Genomic DNA, 19,429 nt, shown 5'->3' with positions numbered 1-19,429 from the left:
TCTTCTCGCCACAGGTTACACATGGCTGTTTTGAAACGCCTCCTACCTTGCTCTCAGCTCTCAGATGGCCTTGCAGCCCTGGCCTGGTCAGTCAGTGCACTGCATTTCCCGGGGCGAGACCACCAGTTCCAGGAGGGATGCAGGACCTGCGAAGCCTTTTGCTGCAGGGGATTGGGCCAGCGTGTCCTCCCTGCTAGGCTTGACCTTGGGAGGCTGGGGGGCTGTTGCTGCTGTGATGGGCATGGAACTGTCTGCAAAGGCACAGAGAGAGGGTGGGGCGGGGTGGTGGTGTGGGGTGTGTGTGTGGAGGGGAAACACGCCCTATGCCCCTGGAGCAAGCAGCATTAGAAGCCTCTCTCTTCTTCTACAGGTTGGGCCACTTTGAGTTATGTTGTCATGTACAACAAAAGGGGACCTGATTAATATGCCAGGAAATGGAGTTAAGTGTCTTTAGTCAGAGGAGCCACAGTCCAAAAACAACAGTCACTGGGCCTCTGATGCCTATGGCCCTCCTCATCCAGACCGTACCCTCCTGGATCTCAGCCTTCTTCCTTGGGAACCTGGCTTCTCAGAGAAGGCGGCTGTCCATCAGGGGTACCCCCTCCCAACCTGCTAGTGCCAAATTCGGAAAGGAAATCGTGGGGTTAGGGCGTGGTGGAGGGGCTCTGGGGTTCCTGCACCAGCCCTGCCCAGGCCTTTGCAGGAAGACTGGTCTCTGCTTCCGCAAGGGGCTGTCCCAACAGCCCCCTTGGCCAATTCTTAGAGAAGCCCAGGTCCCCTGGGCATGGCCTTCAGGGTTGTCCTTATCCTGTCTCTATCCCACCTTCCCTTGATTGCACTTCTGTGCCTGGGGTGGGGTTGGGGGTTCCTTGCCAGAGTACAAAAGTGCAGGGGAATTAGCCCCCTTCCTCCCAGCAGTCTCCCACCAGTGGGTGTACCAAGGTTCCATCTTTCCTCCTGGGGTTGGATTACTCTGTCATTGTAGTCCATCACCTTCCAAGGTGGCCCCAGTGGCCACTAAACCCAGGAGTGACCGTTCTCCCTTCTCTCTTGATGTCCCCTTTCCTACTGGTGTTTGCTGGGATCATGCTGAACTGAGACTTCTACCTGGCTGCTCAGGAGCTAGATGTGGCAGCCCCTGGGCACTGGCCAAGACTAACCACAAGGTAGCTTCTGGGCTGCCCCCATCGCAGGGCAGCCATTGCCTAGAGAGCGCACTGTGGGGCCAGGGCCTCTGTCCTGAAGGCCTGGAAATGTGCCCGTCGGTTCTTCCACGCCCACTGCTGGATTCCCACCCAGTGGAAGTGCAGCTGGCGGGTTATATAGGCTTTATAATTCCTGCTTTTTGAGTGGGAACAGCTCAAACAGTTTGTTCTGTTGTGTGTGCACAGAGGAAGTGCTCCACCTGGGCCTGTGGTTTACATGTGGCTCAGAAAGTCCCCAAGGCCCCCGCACTTACCTCCCTGCCCATTTGTATCTCTGAATAAAACAGACTAAAGACACAAGATTATTTTTCCCTTTTTTTTTCTTTTTTGCTCTTTTTGGTGACAAGTGAGATCCTTTGATGGAAACTGGATCTGTAAGAAAAAAAATAATAATAAGGACAGAGCCGTTGGCTCAGACGATTCCCAATTCTCTGTGAGCGGGAATCTGGTGCCTCTCCAGTTTTACACTCTCGGGGGTGAGGGCTGAGCAGCTAAGATCCTTTTACGGAAAAATACGTTACTCAGGATTTCAATTTCTTCCATTTGATGTTGTGTCCTTTCAGCCCCCAAGAGCCACATGGAGATGGCGTCTTCCTTGAGGCTGTGACACTTTCACAAAGCTCCTGGCATCTACTGGACCTGACTCAATGTCACCATGTGCTGTCTCCCCCTCCTTCCTCGAGGGCCCCCACAAACTCAAGAAGAGGGCACCGATGCTCTCCCTACCTACTGATGAGGAGACCGAGACTCTTAACCTGCTGTGGCATTGCCTAAAGCTTAAGGTGCTTCTAATACTATTCCATGAATGTCCCTGGGACCGGTAGCAGGAGCCCTTGAGAGGGTGCTGAGCTCCCACTGGGCTTTATCTCCTTGGCTCTGAGATGTCTTGAGCATATACTCCCAACATCATGCATGACTATGGCCAGTACCTGTCCACTCTGTGAGCAGTGGAAGCCTGGGGGTGGGCTGAAATGCCTCTCATGACCCCTGCACTGTCACCTCCCAGGAATCTGGCCACGGGCATCACAGTGGATGCTCTTGGTGCCTCACCCAGCCCCTTTTCTGGGCTGGTGCCTCTGGAGCGGAGAATTGGGAATTTGGGCTGTTAATGGCTCAGAGCTGCCCGCTTTTCCAGGGATTGCCCTCAGCCAAAAGGGAGCTGCCTTTTCCACAAAAGACACACTCCTGCCCTCCAGCCCTCTAGACTGACGGACACAGGGGCACCAGAGGTGCAGCTCTGGGGTGTAGCTCCTGGTCGGTGCTGCCTGGGTCTGGCTGCGGCCTCACCTCTCCATGCTCAGCACCTTCTCTGCCCTTTCTGGCCCCCTCACTGCCCTCTCCCGGCAGCAAGTCACCTTCACCCCAGTCCTCGCCTCAGGCTCTGCTCCTAGGGAGCCCTCCGAGACAGGGGAGGATGGACGGACAGTGGCTGTGGAAGGCCTGCTCCCGGCCCCAGAGGATCCTGCCATATAGTCGCCTCAGTCTCCTTTTGCCCTAGTCTCCCAAACTGCTGGGACCACAGGCGTGCACCACCATGCCTGGTTGTTTTGATGATCTTAACAATGGTCTTGTCATGATCTGAGGGCATCCAGGGCTTCCCGAGAGCCGTGCCAGCTCACCCTGAGGCCAGAAATGAGTCACTCACTCTCAAGCTTTCCCTGAGAGGTGGGGGACATGTCCACCTGCAGACACGTCCATTCACAGAAGGGACAGGGGCTCTTCATACCTGCCGGACCTTGGGCTGGGGGCTTGTTCACAGGGATTCAATGATGTAGTAGGCAGCTCCCAGGGCCCCCAGAGCCACAGCAACAGACCCAAGTGCTTGGAGCTCTGGAGTTATGCCGAGATGAGCGTTTTCTTGAATATCTGGAAAGCAAAGCAGGTAGTGGGGGTTTGGGAAGAGAGCTTCCCAGTGTCTGCAGCAGGAGGAAATGGCCACAATGGGGTTCCTTCCTTGAGGATGGGTGGACTGATGACCCATCACAGATATAGGGGGACCCTCTTGATCTTCTCTTAAAATAACACTTATTCCCCCCACCCCTTCCAAGACACCCTATTGAGAGACCCCTGGGACCCAAGGATAAGCTGGTCTGGGACAACAGCTGCCCAGGAGGGGAGCAGGTGACGAGGGCGGTTGAGGCCCAGTGTGCCAGGCCCTGTGCTAGACGTCTCACACCCAATGTCATCTTCAAGCCTCACAACAATCCTGTGAGGTAGGTCCTATCATTTCATTCATTTTAGAGATGAGGAACCTCAGGAAACAACATATCACATCCCACTATGGAGGTAAGGAAAATCCACACTTCCTCTAGTCACTGCAAGGCAGGCATTTTAAGAATGCAATATCTATTTTGATAAAATAGATATTGATAAAATTGATAAAAATCTTACAAAATGGGGATTCTTATCTCATGTGAATGTGTATTTTTTTCCCCGGTTCTGGGGATTGAACCCAGGGGCACTTTACCACTGAGCTACAAACCCACTCCTTTTATTTTTTATTTTGAGACAGGGTCTTGCTAAGTGGCTGAGGCTGGCCTTGAACTTGTGATCCTCCTGCCTAGGCCACCAAGACTCTGGGATGACAGGCATGTGCCACTGCACCCGGCTGTGGCTGTGTATTTTAAGCCAAAGCCAACGTTACTCTTCAGTGGCAATGCAGAGTATGGAAGCAGCCGCTCACATGTGGACAGAACTAAGGCTACGCAGCTGACCCTGGCCAGACTGGCCCTGCCCCTTCCCCTTCCTTTCTTAATGCTGCGCCTTCTGTTTGCCTTTTCCTGAATTTGGAATGTTCTCCCCTTTTTATTTTAAGCAGTGGAGCATCCCGAGATCCTTTTAGACTCAGCTCATGCACTGGGGACACTATGACCTACACTGGCCCCCAGTGTGGACTCACGTACTCTCTTGTTCTGACACTCCTGGAACCTCTGCTGGGCACAGCACTTCTTACCTCGCGTCCTCATTTCTACTCGTGTACTGTCAGCTCACAGGCAAGCTGCACACATTTTAAGGGAAATGTTCTGGTCCCCCTCAGTACTACTGGTTGGTTTTTGACCCCATGAGGACTCATGGCACCATCTGGCTGCACAGGGATGGACACACCAGGCGTGGGAGGAACTGGGCATGGTGAGAGGTGGGCGGGTCCTTCTTGGATGGGGCTCACTAGGCGGTGAAGTATTTCTGGATGCAGGCACCAGACACCCTGGTATCTCTTAGCTTCTCTTAGGTTGGAGATGGTGTTTCTCATCCATAAACAGAGGAAGGACTGGGTTGGGGGGGTGCTGAAAGGAGGAGGGGGATGAGGGCGGAGGATGGGGTCCTGCTCCTGGGTGAGGGGGTTGAAATTCCCAGGAGAAGGGCCTGCTCAGTGGAGTACAGATGGGGCTGTTCAAGAGGGACCCAGAGCTGGGCATGGGTGGACATCCCTCTTCCAACCCAAGCAAATGACCAGGCAGCACTGGGAGAATGTGGGGGTGGGCATCTTCAGCCTGTTCCTGACATGAACAGGGGACTTCTTTTGAGGGGCAATAGCAGCCATGACATTTCTTTTGGTGGGTTTGTGGAAGAGGAAAAGCGGGGCAGAGACTGTGGGTGAGGCTGTGGGGCGTGGCCATTGGCAGACCAGCCTGGGCCCACAGGACCCTCGCCGTCCCCGAAATCGCCTGACGTGCTCTGAAGAAGGGGTTGGGGTCCTGTGATCACCTGGAGGAGATCATGAGTCACAGTCAGTTTTTATCACTAAATTCCAGAGGAAACTCCTGTGCAGGACAAGAAACTGAAGGCCCGTCTATGGTGAGGCCTAGAAGGTGGTAAAAGGCCACCCAGAGCGTTTATTCACAAAGCTCCCGTAGGGCGTGGACGTTAGGAAGGGCCGGGAGGGATTGTGCTCTGAGGAAGGCAGGGCTTCTATGGAGAAGAGAAGAGTGAGATGACTTTGGAGCAGTTTCCAGAAGGAAGGCAATGGCACCTCTCTGTGCAGATGGGTGGGTATCCCAGGGAACAGGCCTGGTCAGAAAGGGCCCCTGCCTCCCAAAGCCCAAGAGAAGGCAAGTGGAGGGCAGGACGTTCCTTCTGGCCCATAATTCCAGATGTCGCAGGTGATTGCTAACAAGGGACAGAGCCTGGCTCTGGGAAGTGTTTCCCAGGCTCTAGCCGCGCACGCGCTCGGGAACCTGTAGAAGGTGAGGTGGCTTAGGAGTCCTCTCCCTGACATGGCCTGGCAGTGCTGAGGCAGAAGGACATCGAAGATGCGTCTGTGGCACAGCCCCAGACGACGCCAGCAAGCAAAGCTGCCCGGACACACGGCACAGGAGCAGGTCTGAGTGCCCACCTGGGTCTGAGTCCCTGGTGGACAGAGAAGGAGAGAGATGAGGGATGCACCTGCCCTGGGAAGGCCGGGGGAGAACCTGGAGTACAGCTCTAGAAGGCCCACAACAGACATGCTGTTCGTTCGTGGCCACGGCAGGCTTCCCAGGGAAACCCGAGAGCTTTCCAAGGCATCATCAAGGACGTGGGACTGGACCGCCCAAGGAAAGCAGCCCTCCCACAGCACAAGCCCTTCCCAAGCAGGAGGGGAGACTAGCTACGCGGGAGAATGTCTGGGTTCCAGAGCCGTCTACCTGGGAAAAATAAAATCCTGACCATGCCGCTGCTTACACCTGTGTGGTGTGCTAGACCTTCCCCTCACTGGTCATCTCAGCTAACTGTCACAAACATCCTGTGAAGTGGCATCTTGTTAGTATCATTTTATAAATAAGGAAACTGAGGCTCAAAGGATATAAGGATGTGCTACTATAGGCAAGTAGATTGTAGAACCGAACTTTGACTCCAGGTGGATAACTGGTTTTCTTTTCTTCTTCTTTTTCTTCTTCTTTTTTTGCAGCACTGGGGATGGAGGGAATTGCTAACTTCTAAAGTCAGCAAAAACTATTGCCCTGGCACTGACAAAATGACCCAGCAGGTGACTGAGCCCTCCATGAGGCTGCATGGAGCCTCCTGGAATCGGAGGTACTGTGCTCCATTTATCTGGGGGCTACTGATTCTTCCCTAAGACAACCACTGCTTTGGTTTATGGTCCTGGAAATTCTTTCCTCAAGGAAATCTCCCATTTTCTGTCTTCTGGGATGGCAACCAGCAGAACTCGGTGTTGGCGCCCTCTGCTGTTGGGTGAGAGGACTTGAGGCCTTTTCCTCTCCTCGCTATTTTGCAGGATTAAGGATTCTTCCAGGTCTGTGTAGCCACACTGGTCAACCAGAAAACTCAGCATCTTTCCAGCTTAGACCAAACTCCTCACATACTTTTCCTGAAGTGGGGGAAGGCATGGATTCTAAAGGCAAGACTTATCCTTTAAAAAAAGTTTTAAATTGAGATGTATTTCCAAGACCACACAATTTAGCCTTTTAAGAGTGTTCAGTGGTTTGTGGCATTAAGTTGTAGGACCATCACCATTATTTAATTTTAGAACATTTTCATTTCCTGAAAAAAAAAAAAAACATACCCCACACGACATCATTCCTCATTTGCTAGTCCCCTCAAGTTTTTGGGAATAATTTGCCCATTCTGGGCATTTCATGTAAATGGAATCCGACAATGTGTGTGTGTGTGGGGGGGGGGGGGGGGGGATCTGTTTCTTCCACTTAGCCCAAGTTTCATCCACATTGTGGCATGCATGAGAACATCATGTCTTTTTTTTTTTTTTTTTTGGCTGAAGAATATTCCACAATATTATATTGTGGTTATTTCACACCACATCTTGTTTATCCTCCTTTGGATGACGGACACTTGGATTGTCTTCACTTGTTGATTATTATAAATATTGATGCCCTGAACACCCATGTGTAAGCTTCTGTGTGGACGTGTTCTTAATCCTTGGACATACACCCAGGAGTGGGATCATACGGCTCCTTCACATTCCTCTGGGGAACTGCCAGGCAGTTCTATAGCAGTGGCACCATTGACAATCCCTGTCCCTCGACCCCCTGCCCCACGTGTGAGAATTCCGATTTCTCCAGATCCTCAACCTCGATTGCTCACTATTGTCCCTCTTTTTGATGACAGCCACGCTACTGGAGGACTCTCACATTCTTGAGCTACACTACTTTGCCTATAGAAAGGCTTGGCTTTAGAAATTGACATCCTTTATTTAAAGACCTCCATCCCCCATCTCCAACACTTCTTCCCACTTGGATTCAAAAGGGGGAAATTCCTTTGGAAGAAAGGTGTAGAGTGTCTGCTATAATCATTAGTGAGCTACCAATATGTCTTGCTTTGCCTCCTCAGTAAGCTGAATTCCCTCCTGGGGTAAGTTATAGGCACTCATTAAAAGATTTAGGAATGAAAAGTGAGAGTTCTGGGGTATTCCACACAGACTGATCATTTAGAAAAGTAGACCAGGACTGGGCTGTAGCTCAGTATAGAACATGTGCCTAGCATGTGCAAAGGCTCTGGTTAAGCTCCAGTATTGCAAAAAAAAAAAAAAAAAAAAAAAAAAAAAAGTTTTACTTTCTACAGATACCAGCTCTGAAGGTCATAATCCAGAAATGTTTGTGTTCATAGTTGATGCTCACAATATACACAATATGCAGTAGAGCACTCAAGACCATTGCCATATGTCAAGGATGGACTCTAAGCTATACAAGTCTTGTTGTCACAAGACTTGTTGGATTTAGCACCCTCACTTGCATCTCTCATTTGCTACCCTCCCAGAAGAATGAACTGTGGCTGAAGGTCATGGTAATGACCCTGGCTCACGGCAGGTGCAGGAGAAGCCTAGAGAAGGGTGTTCTTCCTCCTGGGGAGACCACAAGGCCTCCTGGAATTGAAAGGTGGAGCTGTGGTTATGAATGAGGATTCTAGAGAAGAGAACAAGTTTCCCTCTCACTATTACAAGCGCCTGCTCCAGAGTGAGTTTGATTTCTACGAGTTTCCTTATGTACAGAATGGCCACGAGGTAGTGCCTCCTTCTAGGGCTGTCCGGTGAGCCGACAAACCTAGATCAAGCTGATGTTGGGCTTGCGCTGAGTGCGATATCAATGCAGTTAGCCAGCGCCATCACGTTCGTCGTACAAGACAGCCCGCTTCCTGAACGCCACTGAACTTCCTCTCCACACCCACGCTGGCTCAGACTCTTTGTGACTAGGCGAGAAGTCAGGAGCACTCTTCCTAGACAGCCACTCACTGTTGCAAAGTATTTTTTACCTTGAGCAGAAATCTGTCTGCCTCTAGCGTCTCCCATGGGTAATGTTGCCATTTTAGCAAATAAAAATGTAACAGGAGGTCCATGATTTGGGGAAACACATATAAAAAATTCTCTGCTGTTTGTTGAAATTAAAATTTAGCTGGGAGTCTTATATATTGTCTGGGCCTCTCCATGGCCCTTAGTCAGACTTCTGGGGACAACACAGAAAGACTGTTCACATCTTGCTCTGACAAATGCGTCCTCCAACATCCTCATTCCCCTGCCTCCTCTCACCCTCCATCACCTGGACTATCTTCTTTGGACTAGTTTGTTAGTCATCTTTTATAGTTCCCAGGCACGGCCTGATGAAGACAGCAGATCAGTATGATCACCTCCCTTGTTATAAACCATATACTTCTCTAAATGTACCTTTGGCTCGAATTTTTTTGCACTCACACTGTACTGCTGACTCCTAACGAGCTAGTATTACTCTAAAGCCAAATTATATGTGTGCATGACTGTCTCCAGCGAGACTCATGATGGTGAGAAATGACAAAATTCAGGAATCTTGGTCTCTTACGTTAAAAAAAAAAAAAAAAAATCTTGTACCCTCCACAAGCACAGTTCCGGAACACATTCGCCACGTACCCCTCCCTACAAGAACCAGCCCGGAAACCCCATCCACAGGAAGGCTAGAACTGCTGAAGTTAGAAGTCTGCCCACCTTTCTTAGGTGAAGGAGCTGCTTTTCTGTTGGTGTGGGGGGACGACAGGCATTCAGACGATGGATGAGCTTCCGGTTCTGGGAGGGCCTGGGACTCGGATTGCTTTGGGCTGCCCTCGGGGCTCAACTGCTTCTGAGGGCTGGATTGCTGTGTGGTGCACTTGGATGGTTGCGTTGTGGACTGGGGGCTGGGATGGGTGCTCTCAGAGCTGGGCTGCTGGGAGGTGCTAGAGTCGGAGCTGCCCCGTGGAGAGATGGACGAGTCCCGGGGTGGTCTGGCCTCGGACTTTTTCTTCTTGCTCTTCTTCATGGTGTTTCTTCTTAACCTAAACTTGAACCTACATGGAGCTGCCTAATCTTTGGGCTCCCTCTTAGAGGGGCCGTCTGCCCCTGCCCTCTGCCCTAGGTGTTCAGCCCTGGTCTCTGACTGAACCCAGGTCCCAGAGAACAGTCACTTATACCCCCTGTGAGGTCACAAAAGCCAGGGTGGCTCCCACAGCCAGGGCTCCGGGACAGTCTTCTGTGCAGGCACCAACCTGGTATCCCTGTTCCTCCCAGCTGCCAGGATAGGCAGAGGGCTGCTTCTGCTCTGCCCCTGCAGGCCTGGTTTAGCCTGGGGACCTGTGACAACTGGACCCCACGATTCTGCGGCCACAACACCACCTTCAGGCTCTTCATCACGGGTGTGTTCCTTGGTCCAAGTGACCTATCTCTTTCGCTCTAAGACACCCTTGATGGGACACTCAGCTTTATCACCCATTTCCACATACAAAAGCAGAGACACAAACATCCATCTTCACTCTGCCTTTAGTAAGCTCCGTGTAACTTTTCTGAAGATTTGGGGCTTCTTTGAGCACTTGACCTTCCACAGCCCACAGCCTCTATCATTTCGGATTAGCTTCCCCAGCCTCCAAAGCCTGCTCTCCTCCATTGTGGGAGGGGAGCTTGTGGGCTGTTCCAACTTTTAAAAGAAGCTTTGAATTTTTGAAAAATTCTCTCTTAAAACCTATCTGCTGCTCAGAACACAAACATTTTTCTCAAACTCATTACAGTGGCAAAACCTGAGGGGTTATTCCCAAACCCGCATTGGTTGGGTCAACAGACTATGATCTTCATCTACATTAACGTGATTTTCATTTTAGGACAGAAGAGGGAAAAGCATTTTGAATCGACAAGCTCAGTTTTCACACTTTGCAACGCGAGTCACGTTCACAGAGGGCACAGAACTTGCTGCAGGACGCATTGATCCGCAGGTGAGAAAACCAGGCCTACCCCAGCCTGTAGCCCCCCGGGGAGGATGCTCGTGCCCACCACAAGGTTTGCTCAGAGCTAGTTAGACACAAAGGATTCAAAGGGGTCCAAGGCCAGACCCAAGCCAACTGTAAAACTACAGAACCTGTTCTAGGGCTTCCAGAGCCTGCAAAGACTTTAATGGTTATCTTTTTGAAGAAGAGGACATTGATGTTTAGAGAAGTTAAATTACTTTTGAAGATCGATTGGAGGCATGGACAGGGCTAATTTTAGTTCAGGGTTCTGTCTTTTCATGACCCAAGAAGGCAATATGGAATCAGATAATTACATAAGCTTTAAAATCAACGAATTAAAAAACTAAAAACATTTGCAAATTCCTTGAATGAGAAGATTTAAGAAACCAAACACAAGCATGAATGATGAGGAATGGAGGGAAGCTCAGATCAATAGTGTTTGCTGTATTTGGTTGACGCTGGAGTAAGGAGGGAGCAGGGGAATCCACAAGACAGCAGTGATTCCCTGAAGTCAGGAGCAATAGTTCTCTTTAGGGGATTCCATTTAGAACCAGAGAGGTTGGGGACCCAGCCCGGGGACCCCACTGGGATTAGCATACAGGTCAGGAAATCCCAAGGGATTTAATTCTACAAAATTGGATTTTCAGGCACCAGTGGGCTTGGATTGTGGGCCAGTTGAAATCAGGGTTTCTCAACTTGGCTTTACTGACATTTTGGGCTGAATAATTCCTTGTGTGGGAGGCTTTCTTGAGCATTGCAGGAAGTTTAACAGCATCTCTGGTCTTGACCCACTAGCACCTCCCTTTGCCCATGACAACCCCAAATGTCTCCAGACATTGATAAATGTCCCTACCAGTAATCGGGAGTGTCAACAACTGTCCCTGGTTGAGAATAATTAGTTTAAATGAGTCAGATGGGGGTAGATACACACAGGTAGAATTTTCTGGTAGCCGTGAAGGAGATACTCCATTTCATCCAAAGAAGTCAAACAGGACACACGTCTCTGTTCCCAGGAGGGAGATGGAGGAAACACAAAGGGCAAGCTAAGGAGTATGTCTATGGCTATGGAGAAAAAAAAAAATGTGTGGGTTCTTTACTACGGTGGTCCCCAGGAGCAGGGAGAGGCAGTCATAGGATGAGAGCTGTTCCAGAAGAATGCACAAGAATAGCACAGCAATGGGTCCTGGCCAGGACACTGTCTCTGCCTGAGCACACGTTCCCTGCCGGGGAGCCTGGCTCCTCTATAATATGGCCACAGCCTACTGTCCCACACCTGGTGCCACCATGCTGCTGCCTCTAGCCAGCTGGGAGGAGGTCTGGTGAACACGCCTAACTTTCCCACATTTGTAGAAGTACTTTCCCTCCACCACCTCCTCCCATCTCTGTCATACTTTCCGTGGCCAAGATCCCCCTCAAGGGGATCCAGCTCTTCATAAAACCTTTCTGGAGATCCCCAGCAGAAAGCCATGGTTTCTTCTCTGAGCCCCAGAGTACCTGTTTGTGTGTCACATCCTGCATGGGTTAGGATTATGTCTTGCCTTGTCTCCTTTCTTGTTCCCCAGCCCCTGACTGTGGACATCAAGGAGGGTCAAAGCCAGCAGGAGCTCAATGCAAGCTGCTTAAATTGAACTAGGGGGAAGGTAGAGGACAGGGATGGGGACCAGGTGAAGGAAGGGTGGGAAATGAGGACAAGGAGCCTGAAAGACTTTCATCACTATGGGCTATTTCCAAAGACAGACCAGGTATTTCTGACCTTGGCCGAGGGTCACAGTTGGGAGAGCCAATAGGTAGGGGGCTTTCCCAACCACCAGTGCGGGCCATGTGAGACTCTCCTAGGCTAAACTTAAAGGGAGTGAGAGGAACGAGTCTAAGCGGATGTGAAGTTAGGTACCAGGGCAAGAACTGAGGTTGTTAAAATCCCATCCACCCAGAAGGCCTCTTGGATGTGTCCTGGGCTCTCAGGCAAAACATGCCACCATTTGTCCTGAAACTCTTCAGGCTAGATGACATCTCAGAAAACAACTGGCCTATCACCCTCACATGTCACATAGGAGGGGAACCTTCCACAAAGAAGGCACCCACCCTACCCAGAGAGCTTCCCTAGTCCCTTCTGCTTCCCTAAAGAGTCCACTAACTAGTCCTCAGGCTGCGGATTAGCCTGGGGGCCACAGGCCCAGCTCCCTTGCTCAGAAAGGTCTGGAGGGTTGCCCGGAAGAAGGTCAGCTAGCACTGGAGTTCCATCCTGGAGGGAGGCTGTGAGGATTGGAAGTGCAAAGCTCTCGAACAGAGCCATGTTTTTATTGTAATTGTTATTCCATGGAGGAGGAGACTAAAGAACCCCATCAAAGAACAGAGGAAGCAATCAGTGCTTGTGGAGAGGAAGGGTGGGCTGTCGGTCCTACAAATCCCCAGCGTGAACCTTACAAAACCGTAACTGCCAGTAGTGGGAAACGATGCCCCAAGCTGTGGGAAGGGCCAGTGTAGCCCACTAAATTAATTCAAACGCTTTTAGATTGCCTCAGCGAAGACAACCTGGGGGTAAGAACTCTGGTTCATCACTCAAAACCGTACCCAAAATTGCTAGAGGCGCCATAAGAAGAGCTGTGAAGTCGGGGTTTGTCCAAACTCAGCGGGGCACCAGGGTCAGGGGACCGAACTCTGTATTTGAGGGCCCCAGCCCCCCATCCCTGCACCCGCGGCAACCGGATGTTCCCAGCCCTCGGGCCCCTCACCATCCATCTGCGTCCCCCGATCCGCTAAGGGAACCTTGCGCACTTGGCTGGCGGCGCGCTGGACGTCCAGGACGCCCTGGGGGCGGCCGGGGCAGAACACTGCCGTGTGCACCTCGACGGCGGGGTTGTGCTGCGCGAAGATGCCGCAGAGCAGGTTCTCCAGGAGGCAGCGCGCCTCCGCCTCCTCGTCCGGCTGCGGCTGTACCAGGATCCCGATGAGCGCGGCGGGTGGGCGGGAGTCCCGGGCGCGCACCTGCTCCAGGACTAGCTGCAGCCGCGGAAGCTGCGTGCACAGCGCCGACGCGCGGCACAGCACCAGGAGCAGCTGCGCGCCCTGCTCCGGCGCTGTCCGGGGCTGCCCCACCGCCCGGCAGCTCGTGGCCGGGTTCTCCGCAGCCGCGGGGCCGGGGGTCCTAGGACTGGTCCCAGGCGTCTCGGGCTCGCGTGGGTCGGCGTACTTGCAACGGCTTCTCCCCGCCTTCTCCGCGGAGCGCTTGGACTTTGCGGCCGGGTAGTCGGTGTTGTTCTCGGAGTTGTCCGTAGAGCTGTCGCCGGAGCGCTTAAGTCCCCTCCTGGTGCAGTTACTGGTGCTGTGGCCTGTGGTGGCTCGTGTGGACGAGGACCTGGTGGGCTGATGGGTTGAGGCCTGCTCTGGAAAGTTCTGCAGATCCTTGCAGCCATCGTCCTGCTTCCAGAGCTCTCTTACCAGCAGCACCCGGCCGCGGCCCTCGATAGACTGGGCTAGAATCTCCTGCTGCGCCTCAGAGCTTTCCCGGGTCACGGAAGGCTGCGCCCTGGGCCGCTGCTCCATGTTGGTCCGGCGGCTCCCTTGCCCCCAATGGGCTTGGACCTCGGTTGGCCAAGGGAAAAGCTGAGCATGTCACAATACCCCTGCGCCTTACCTCTTCCTGTCATGGTCAAGGGCCTCCGCCCCCTTGTTCCTCGGAAATCTTCCAACACAGGGGAGTTGCTGTTGGATGCTAGTGTAACGCAAACTCTGTTTAATTTCTCCATCATTCTGTATGTGTGTAGTTTTAAAAGGTACATCCTTTTATCCCGTGGATAGGCCTTTTATTGCTCAAGCCTTCAAGTAAAACGGATTTTTGTGCACCTGTGGTGTTTAAAAAAGGTGTACTTTCTGTTCCTGGAACTTATGGAAGGCCCTTGAGGAACAGAGTGGCCATTCTGGATGGCTGCAGCCTGGCAGACAGGTCTGGTTGCACCCAGCCTGGCTCCTCTCTGGGTGATCTGGGAACCAGCGTCCTGGACGATTTATTATAAACCCATGGGGTGGCAGGACATTTGGGTCCTTTCATTTCTTGTCTTCTGTGGGTACTAGAGTCTGGTCAAAATGTCAGCCAATATTTTCAGCAAAACAAAACAAAAAGCAAAAATTCCTTAGCTGCCCGGCACATGGGGTGAGCAGAGGGAGCTTGGGGAGGTGGGATAGAGGGACCCGGGACAACGGCTGAGACTGGGACTCCAATGGTGGGGGAAATTGTCCCTTTGTTAATTTCTAAGAAAATGAGCTTTGTTAAGTTCTAAAATATTTTTTGAAAAAGCATACAAATAAGACTAATAAATCAGTTGGTCAACTGTAAACCTGTGAACTTAAAACCCCAAAACCCCAGACTATGGAGCTGGTTCCCTAGTGAAAAGTGAGGGTGGGCTTTCATCCAGGATGGCAGCCCCACCACCAGACAGGTGTTGTCCTTTCTGCAGGCTGAGCTGAGCATGGGGGTCTCAAGTTGAGACTACTGTGGGAGGCAGGAGCCCTACACATGCCTCTATCTTTGCCTTCTAAACCAGCTTTTATCAGAGTCCGAAATTGGGAAAACCAGATCAGAAAAGAATAGAGACTCCTCAAACATTGCCTTGAACTGCTCTGTTACCTCTGATGGGCAAAGGTAGCCCAAAGTAGGTTGGCCTGTGGGTGGTACTCTGCTGCTCATGGTCAGTTCAATTGCATTTGGACAAAGTTCTCTGAAGTCTGACATCAGCCCCTGGCACACTAAGCCACATCACGGCAGGGGGGGGGGGAGAGAGAGAGAGAGAGAGAGAGAGAGAGAGAGAGAGAGAGAGAGGACACCCCTCAGTTCCCAGCTAGCAGAAGGATGAGAATCAGGGAGTGGGGGGAGGCAGCCTTCTGTCCTGGGAGTGACTTGGAATTAGGAGTGTTGTTTCCATTCATAGGCCATGTGACCAACCCCAGCTGCAAGAGAGGCTGGGAAATAGAACTTGGGTAGTCACACACCAAATTAATCAGCCCTTGGGAAGGGTTGAGCAGAAATCCAGGAACATTTAACAGGTTCTCGTTTGTGTCAAATAATTGCCCCTATTTCTGTGGGGGTCCCCCTGTGTTTGGGTGTATCACATCTCATCTTTTTACAACCCAGAAATGGAGATAGCAGCCTTCCCAAGTTATAGACATGGAAATGGAGGCTCAGCCTGGTTAAGTAACTTGTCCAAATTCAGGCAGCTAGTGAGTGGTGGGTCTGGGATTTAGACCCAGGCCCAGCTGGCTGCTATTCTTAGATGCCTGCCAGGCCACAGTACCTTGACTCCCTGAGGCAGGCAGTGGGGCTGACTCTCCATCACACACTGGTTTCTGGAAATTAATATTGACTTAAGACTGGGGAAAGAGACTTAGGGAGGGAAGAGAGAGAAATGTGGGAAGAGGGGCACCTAGGACCAGCCCCCAATTGTTTTAGGCTTTTGGATTGAAAAGACTTCTGGGTCTTAAGAGTTTTAAGGTCACAATGAGATTGGGCTGGGAATTTACATTTAATTGAATGAGTAATTCTTCTTTCCATCTTTTACTGATTAAAAAATTTTAATAAAATATTTTCAAAATAAAGGACTTCAAGAAGAAAAGCGTTTGAGAAGACAGGCGTCCTCTTGCCATTTTGAATTTCATAAAAGCAATTATTTCCAGTTTTGGAAAGTCAGAAAAGGTCCTGCTTGGATGAAAGACTGACCCAGAAGTTTGTAAGCTGAGGAGTGAGAGACACACCTGAGAGGGTCCCAGGCTTCGCTCCCATTTGAGCCACTTGCCCTTGTATTGGGAAGTCACATTGGGCTACCTGAGACATTTACCTTGATGAAGGGATTCTGCTGATAATGTGTGGACACTGCTGAGCTAGACCAAACTAAGTCAGGTTATAGATAAATTTTATAATTTTGAAAATTATTTAATTATCTTAAATTATACAGAGGTACTTGGCTAGGTAAACAAAATATATTGTGGCTTGCATTCTACTCTTTTGGATCACTGGGGAATGCCAGCTGCCATATTATGAGGATACTCCTGGAGCCCAAAGGAGAGCAAGCCATAGGGCAAGAAGCAGAGGCTTCTTGCCATCAGTCATTGATGGAGCTTTCAGCTCTGTTCAATCTTTTAATAACTGGGATTGGCTTATATCTTGTCTGCAGCTTGTGAAAGACCTGAGCTAGAATCACTCAGTTGAGCCACTCTCTTAACTTCCCTCCCTCCCTCCCTTCCTTCCTTCCTTCCTTCCTTCCTTCCTCCATCTCTTTCTTCCTTCCTTCCTTCCTTTCTTTCTTTCTTTTTTTTGTTTTTTTGGTTCGTGTGTGTGTGTGTGTGTACTGAGGATTGATCTCTCAGGGGCACTCAACCAATGAGCCACATCCCCAGCCCTATTATTTAGTATTTTATTTAGAGACAGGGTCTCATTAAGTTGCTTAGCACCTTGCTTTTGCTGAGGCTGGCTTTGAACTCGAAATCCTCCTGCCTCAGCCTCCCGAGCTGCTGGGATTACAGGTGTGCGCCATTGTGCTTAGCTAATTTCTGATCCTTGGAAAGGGTATGAAATGAAATTGGCTTAGACTAATAAATTTGGAGGTTATTTTTTTACACAGCAAGAGGTAACTAATAGAGTCATCACTTTTAACCCCCACTACAACCATTGTAGGATCTCTGTTTTATAAAGAAAAAGACGGCCAGGTGCAATGGCACATGCCTATAATTTCAGCTACTTGAGAGGTTGCTGCTGGAGGATCACAAGTTCAAGACCAGCATGTGCAATTCCGCAAAATAAAATGAAAAGAGCTAGGGATGTAGCTTGGAGGTAGAGGGCTTGCCTAGCATGTGTGAGGGCCCTGGAATCCATCTTCAGTATTGGAAAAAAAAAAAAAAAAAGGAAAAGAAACAGACCTTGGAGGTTATATAATTGCTGTGGTCTGTGGAAGGCAACGTAATGGCCCCTCAAAAATGCTCACATCCTAATGCCTTGGTCCTAAGAATATGTTAGGCTATCTGGGAAAGAGGAAGTGAGGTTGCAGCTAGAATTATGGTTGCTAATCCCGATTTAAAAATAGATTGTCGCCCCTTCTGCGCGGTGACGCTGAGCCAGCAACCGGCCCGGGCCTGGGAACGTGCCGCAGCCGCCTCCGCCTGCCTCTCCTCGACCCTGGATCCCCGCAAAGTGAGCGAGCCTCGGGCCTTCGTGAAAATGTGTAAGCAGCGTCCTGCACACCAAGGAGATGCGCTTCCTGAGAGTGGGTGGAGAGCATGGGGGGCATAAACCTAAATCGGAAGAAAATACCAAGGAAGAAAAAACAGATAGCAAGAAGTCGGAAGAAAACATTAAGAGACGAGCCATCAAGTGAGGAAAGTGATCTAGAAATTGATAATGAAGGTGTAATCGAGCCAGACACTGATGCTCCTCAAGAAATGGGAGATGAAAATGCGGAGATAACCGAGGAGATGATGGATCAAGCCAATGAAAAGAAGGGCCGCCACTGAAGCCCTGAATGATGGTGAACTACAGAAAGCCATTGACTTGTTCACAGATGCCATCAAGCTAAATCCTGGCTTGGCCATCCTGTGTGCCAAGAGAGCCAGTGTCTTCATCAAATTACAGAAGCCCAATGCTGCCATGGAGACTGTGACAGAGCCATTGAAATAAATCCCGATTCAGCTCAGCCTTACAAGTGGCCAGGGAGAGCCCACAGACTTTTGGGCCACTGGGAAGAAGCAGCCCATGATCTTGCTCTTGCCTGTAAACTGGATTATGATGATGATGCTAGTGCAATGCTGAAAGACGTTCAACCACGGGCCCAGAAAATTGCTGAACATCGGAGAAAATGGGAGCGAAACGTGAAGAGCGAGAGATCAAAGAAAGAATAGAAGGAGTTAAGAAGGCTCGAGAAGAACATGAGAGAGCCCAGAGGGAGGAAGAAGCCAGACGACAAGCAGGAGCTCAGTTTGGCTCTTTTCCAGGTGGCTTTCCTGGAGGAATGCCTGGAATGGGAGGAGGCATGCCTGGAATGGCAGGAATGCCTGGGCTCCATGAAATTCTTAGTGATCCGGAGGCTCTTGCAGCCATGCAGGATCCAGAAGTTATGGTGGCCTTCCAGGATGTGGCCCAGAACCCAGCAAATATGTCAAAATATCAAAGCAACCCAAAGGTTATGAATCTCATCAGTAAATTGTCAGCCAAATTTGGAGGTCAAGCATAATGCCCACCTGACAAAACCCTTACTGAAGGAAAAGCAACCTAGATCACTTAATGGCTGTCGCAATAATACAAACCAGCGTACCTCTGACCTCATCAGGAGAACTGGGGTGCTTTGAAGATAATCCCTACCCCTCTGCAGCAAATCCAGCTGAAGCATTTTACAATGGTTTGCCATCAGGGTGTTCATTCAGATAATGTTTTCCTACTAGGAATTACAAACTTAAAACACTTTTTAAACCTTAAAAATATTTAAAACTCAAGGGGGTGTTATTTCCTACATTTTTATTTACTAATCATTTTGGATTTTTTTCTTTGATATTGGGCAAGGCAGATACTAAGTATGGAAAATACGTAGCTGTAATGTGAGTGAAATAAAGACTTACTAGTGGGAAGTAAATAAATCTCATTTACATAGATAAAAGTTTCAGTTGAATATATGGTTACTGAGACTGAGGCATTTTGATTTGTCATTTAGAAATATTTTTTAAATGATTAATTTCAATAAAACTATTGGGAACACCAGTATTTCACTCTAACCTGGGTAGGGACTGGAAGTACTTGGTAAGGCAGCAGCAGTCTTACTATTTTATGTGACATGTGCCCTTATGCAGGTTGCATTTAAATCTTACACTGTGTTGAAGAGGTGATTTTTTGTTTGTTTGTTTGTTATGCTGCAATGGAGTTGGATTACTTAGCTCAGTTTTTGTTCAATATATCAAATAAATATTTCATATTATTTCCACCATGGGGAAATAAGGGAGTAGTTTTCTTTTTATATTCTATGTTTAAAATTTACCTTTCCTCATCAGAAAATGACCAACTATGTCTGCTTTCTGCTTCTTGT

The 19,429-nt window shown here is 49.9% G+C and overlaps 1 protein-coding gene and 1 pseudogene across 1 annotated transcript; one reads left to right on the top strand and one right to left on the bottom strand.

Annotated features, from left to right (window-relative positions):
- Positions 1–5,007: 5,007 nt before the first annotated feature.
- On the bottom strand, positions 5,008–9,418 carry Spata3 (spermatogenesis associated 3). Its single transcript, XM_026396280.2, has 3 exons — positions 9,109–9,418; positions 5,373–5,552; positions 5,008–5,114 (listed from the first exon to the last, which is right to left on the bottom strand). Exons 1-3 carry the CDS (start codon positions 9,416–9,418, stop codon positions 5,008–5,010), a joined length of 597 nt encoding a protein of 198 aa, XP_026252065.2.
- A 7,997-nt stretch (positions 9,419–17,415) lies between these two features.
- Positions 17,416–18,586, top strand: LOC113188107 (hsc70-interacting protein pseudogene; annotated as a pseudogene).
- The last annotated feature ends 843 nt before the right edge of the window (positions 18,587–19,429 follow it).

This window comes from Urocitellus parryii, chromosome 1 (assembly GCF_045843805.1).
Source record: "Urocitellus parryii isolate mUroPar1 chromosome 1, mUroPar1.hap1, whole genome shotgun sequence".
In the NCBI taxonomy this organism is placed as follows: Eukaryota; Metazoa; Chordata; class Mammalia; order Rodentia; family Sciuridae; genus Urocitellus; species Urocitellus parryii.
This window is presented reverse-complemented; position numbering and strand designations above follow the sequence as displayed.

Excerpts from the sequence above, each read along its gene's own strand:
- Spata3 (XM_026396280.2), bottom strand. The coding sequence starts at position 9,418 with ATGAAGAAGAGCAAGAAGAAAAAGTCCGAGGCCAGACCACCCCGGGAC. Across the intron at positions 5,553-9,108 it reads AGCTCCTTCACCTAAGAAAG|GGACTCAGACCCAGGTGGGC; the intron begins GTGGGCAGACTT and ends TCTGTCCACCAG. Across the intron at positions 5,115-5,372 it reads CACCTTCTACAGGTTCCCGA|AAGCCCTGCCTTCCTCAGAG; the intron begins GCGCGTGCGCGG and ends TCTTCTCCATAG.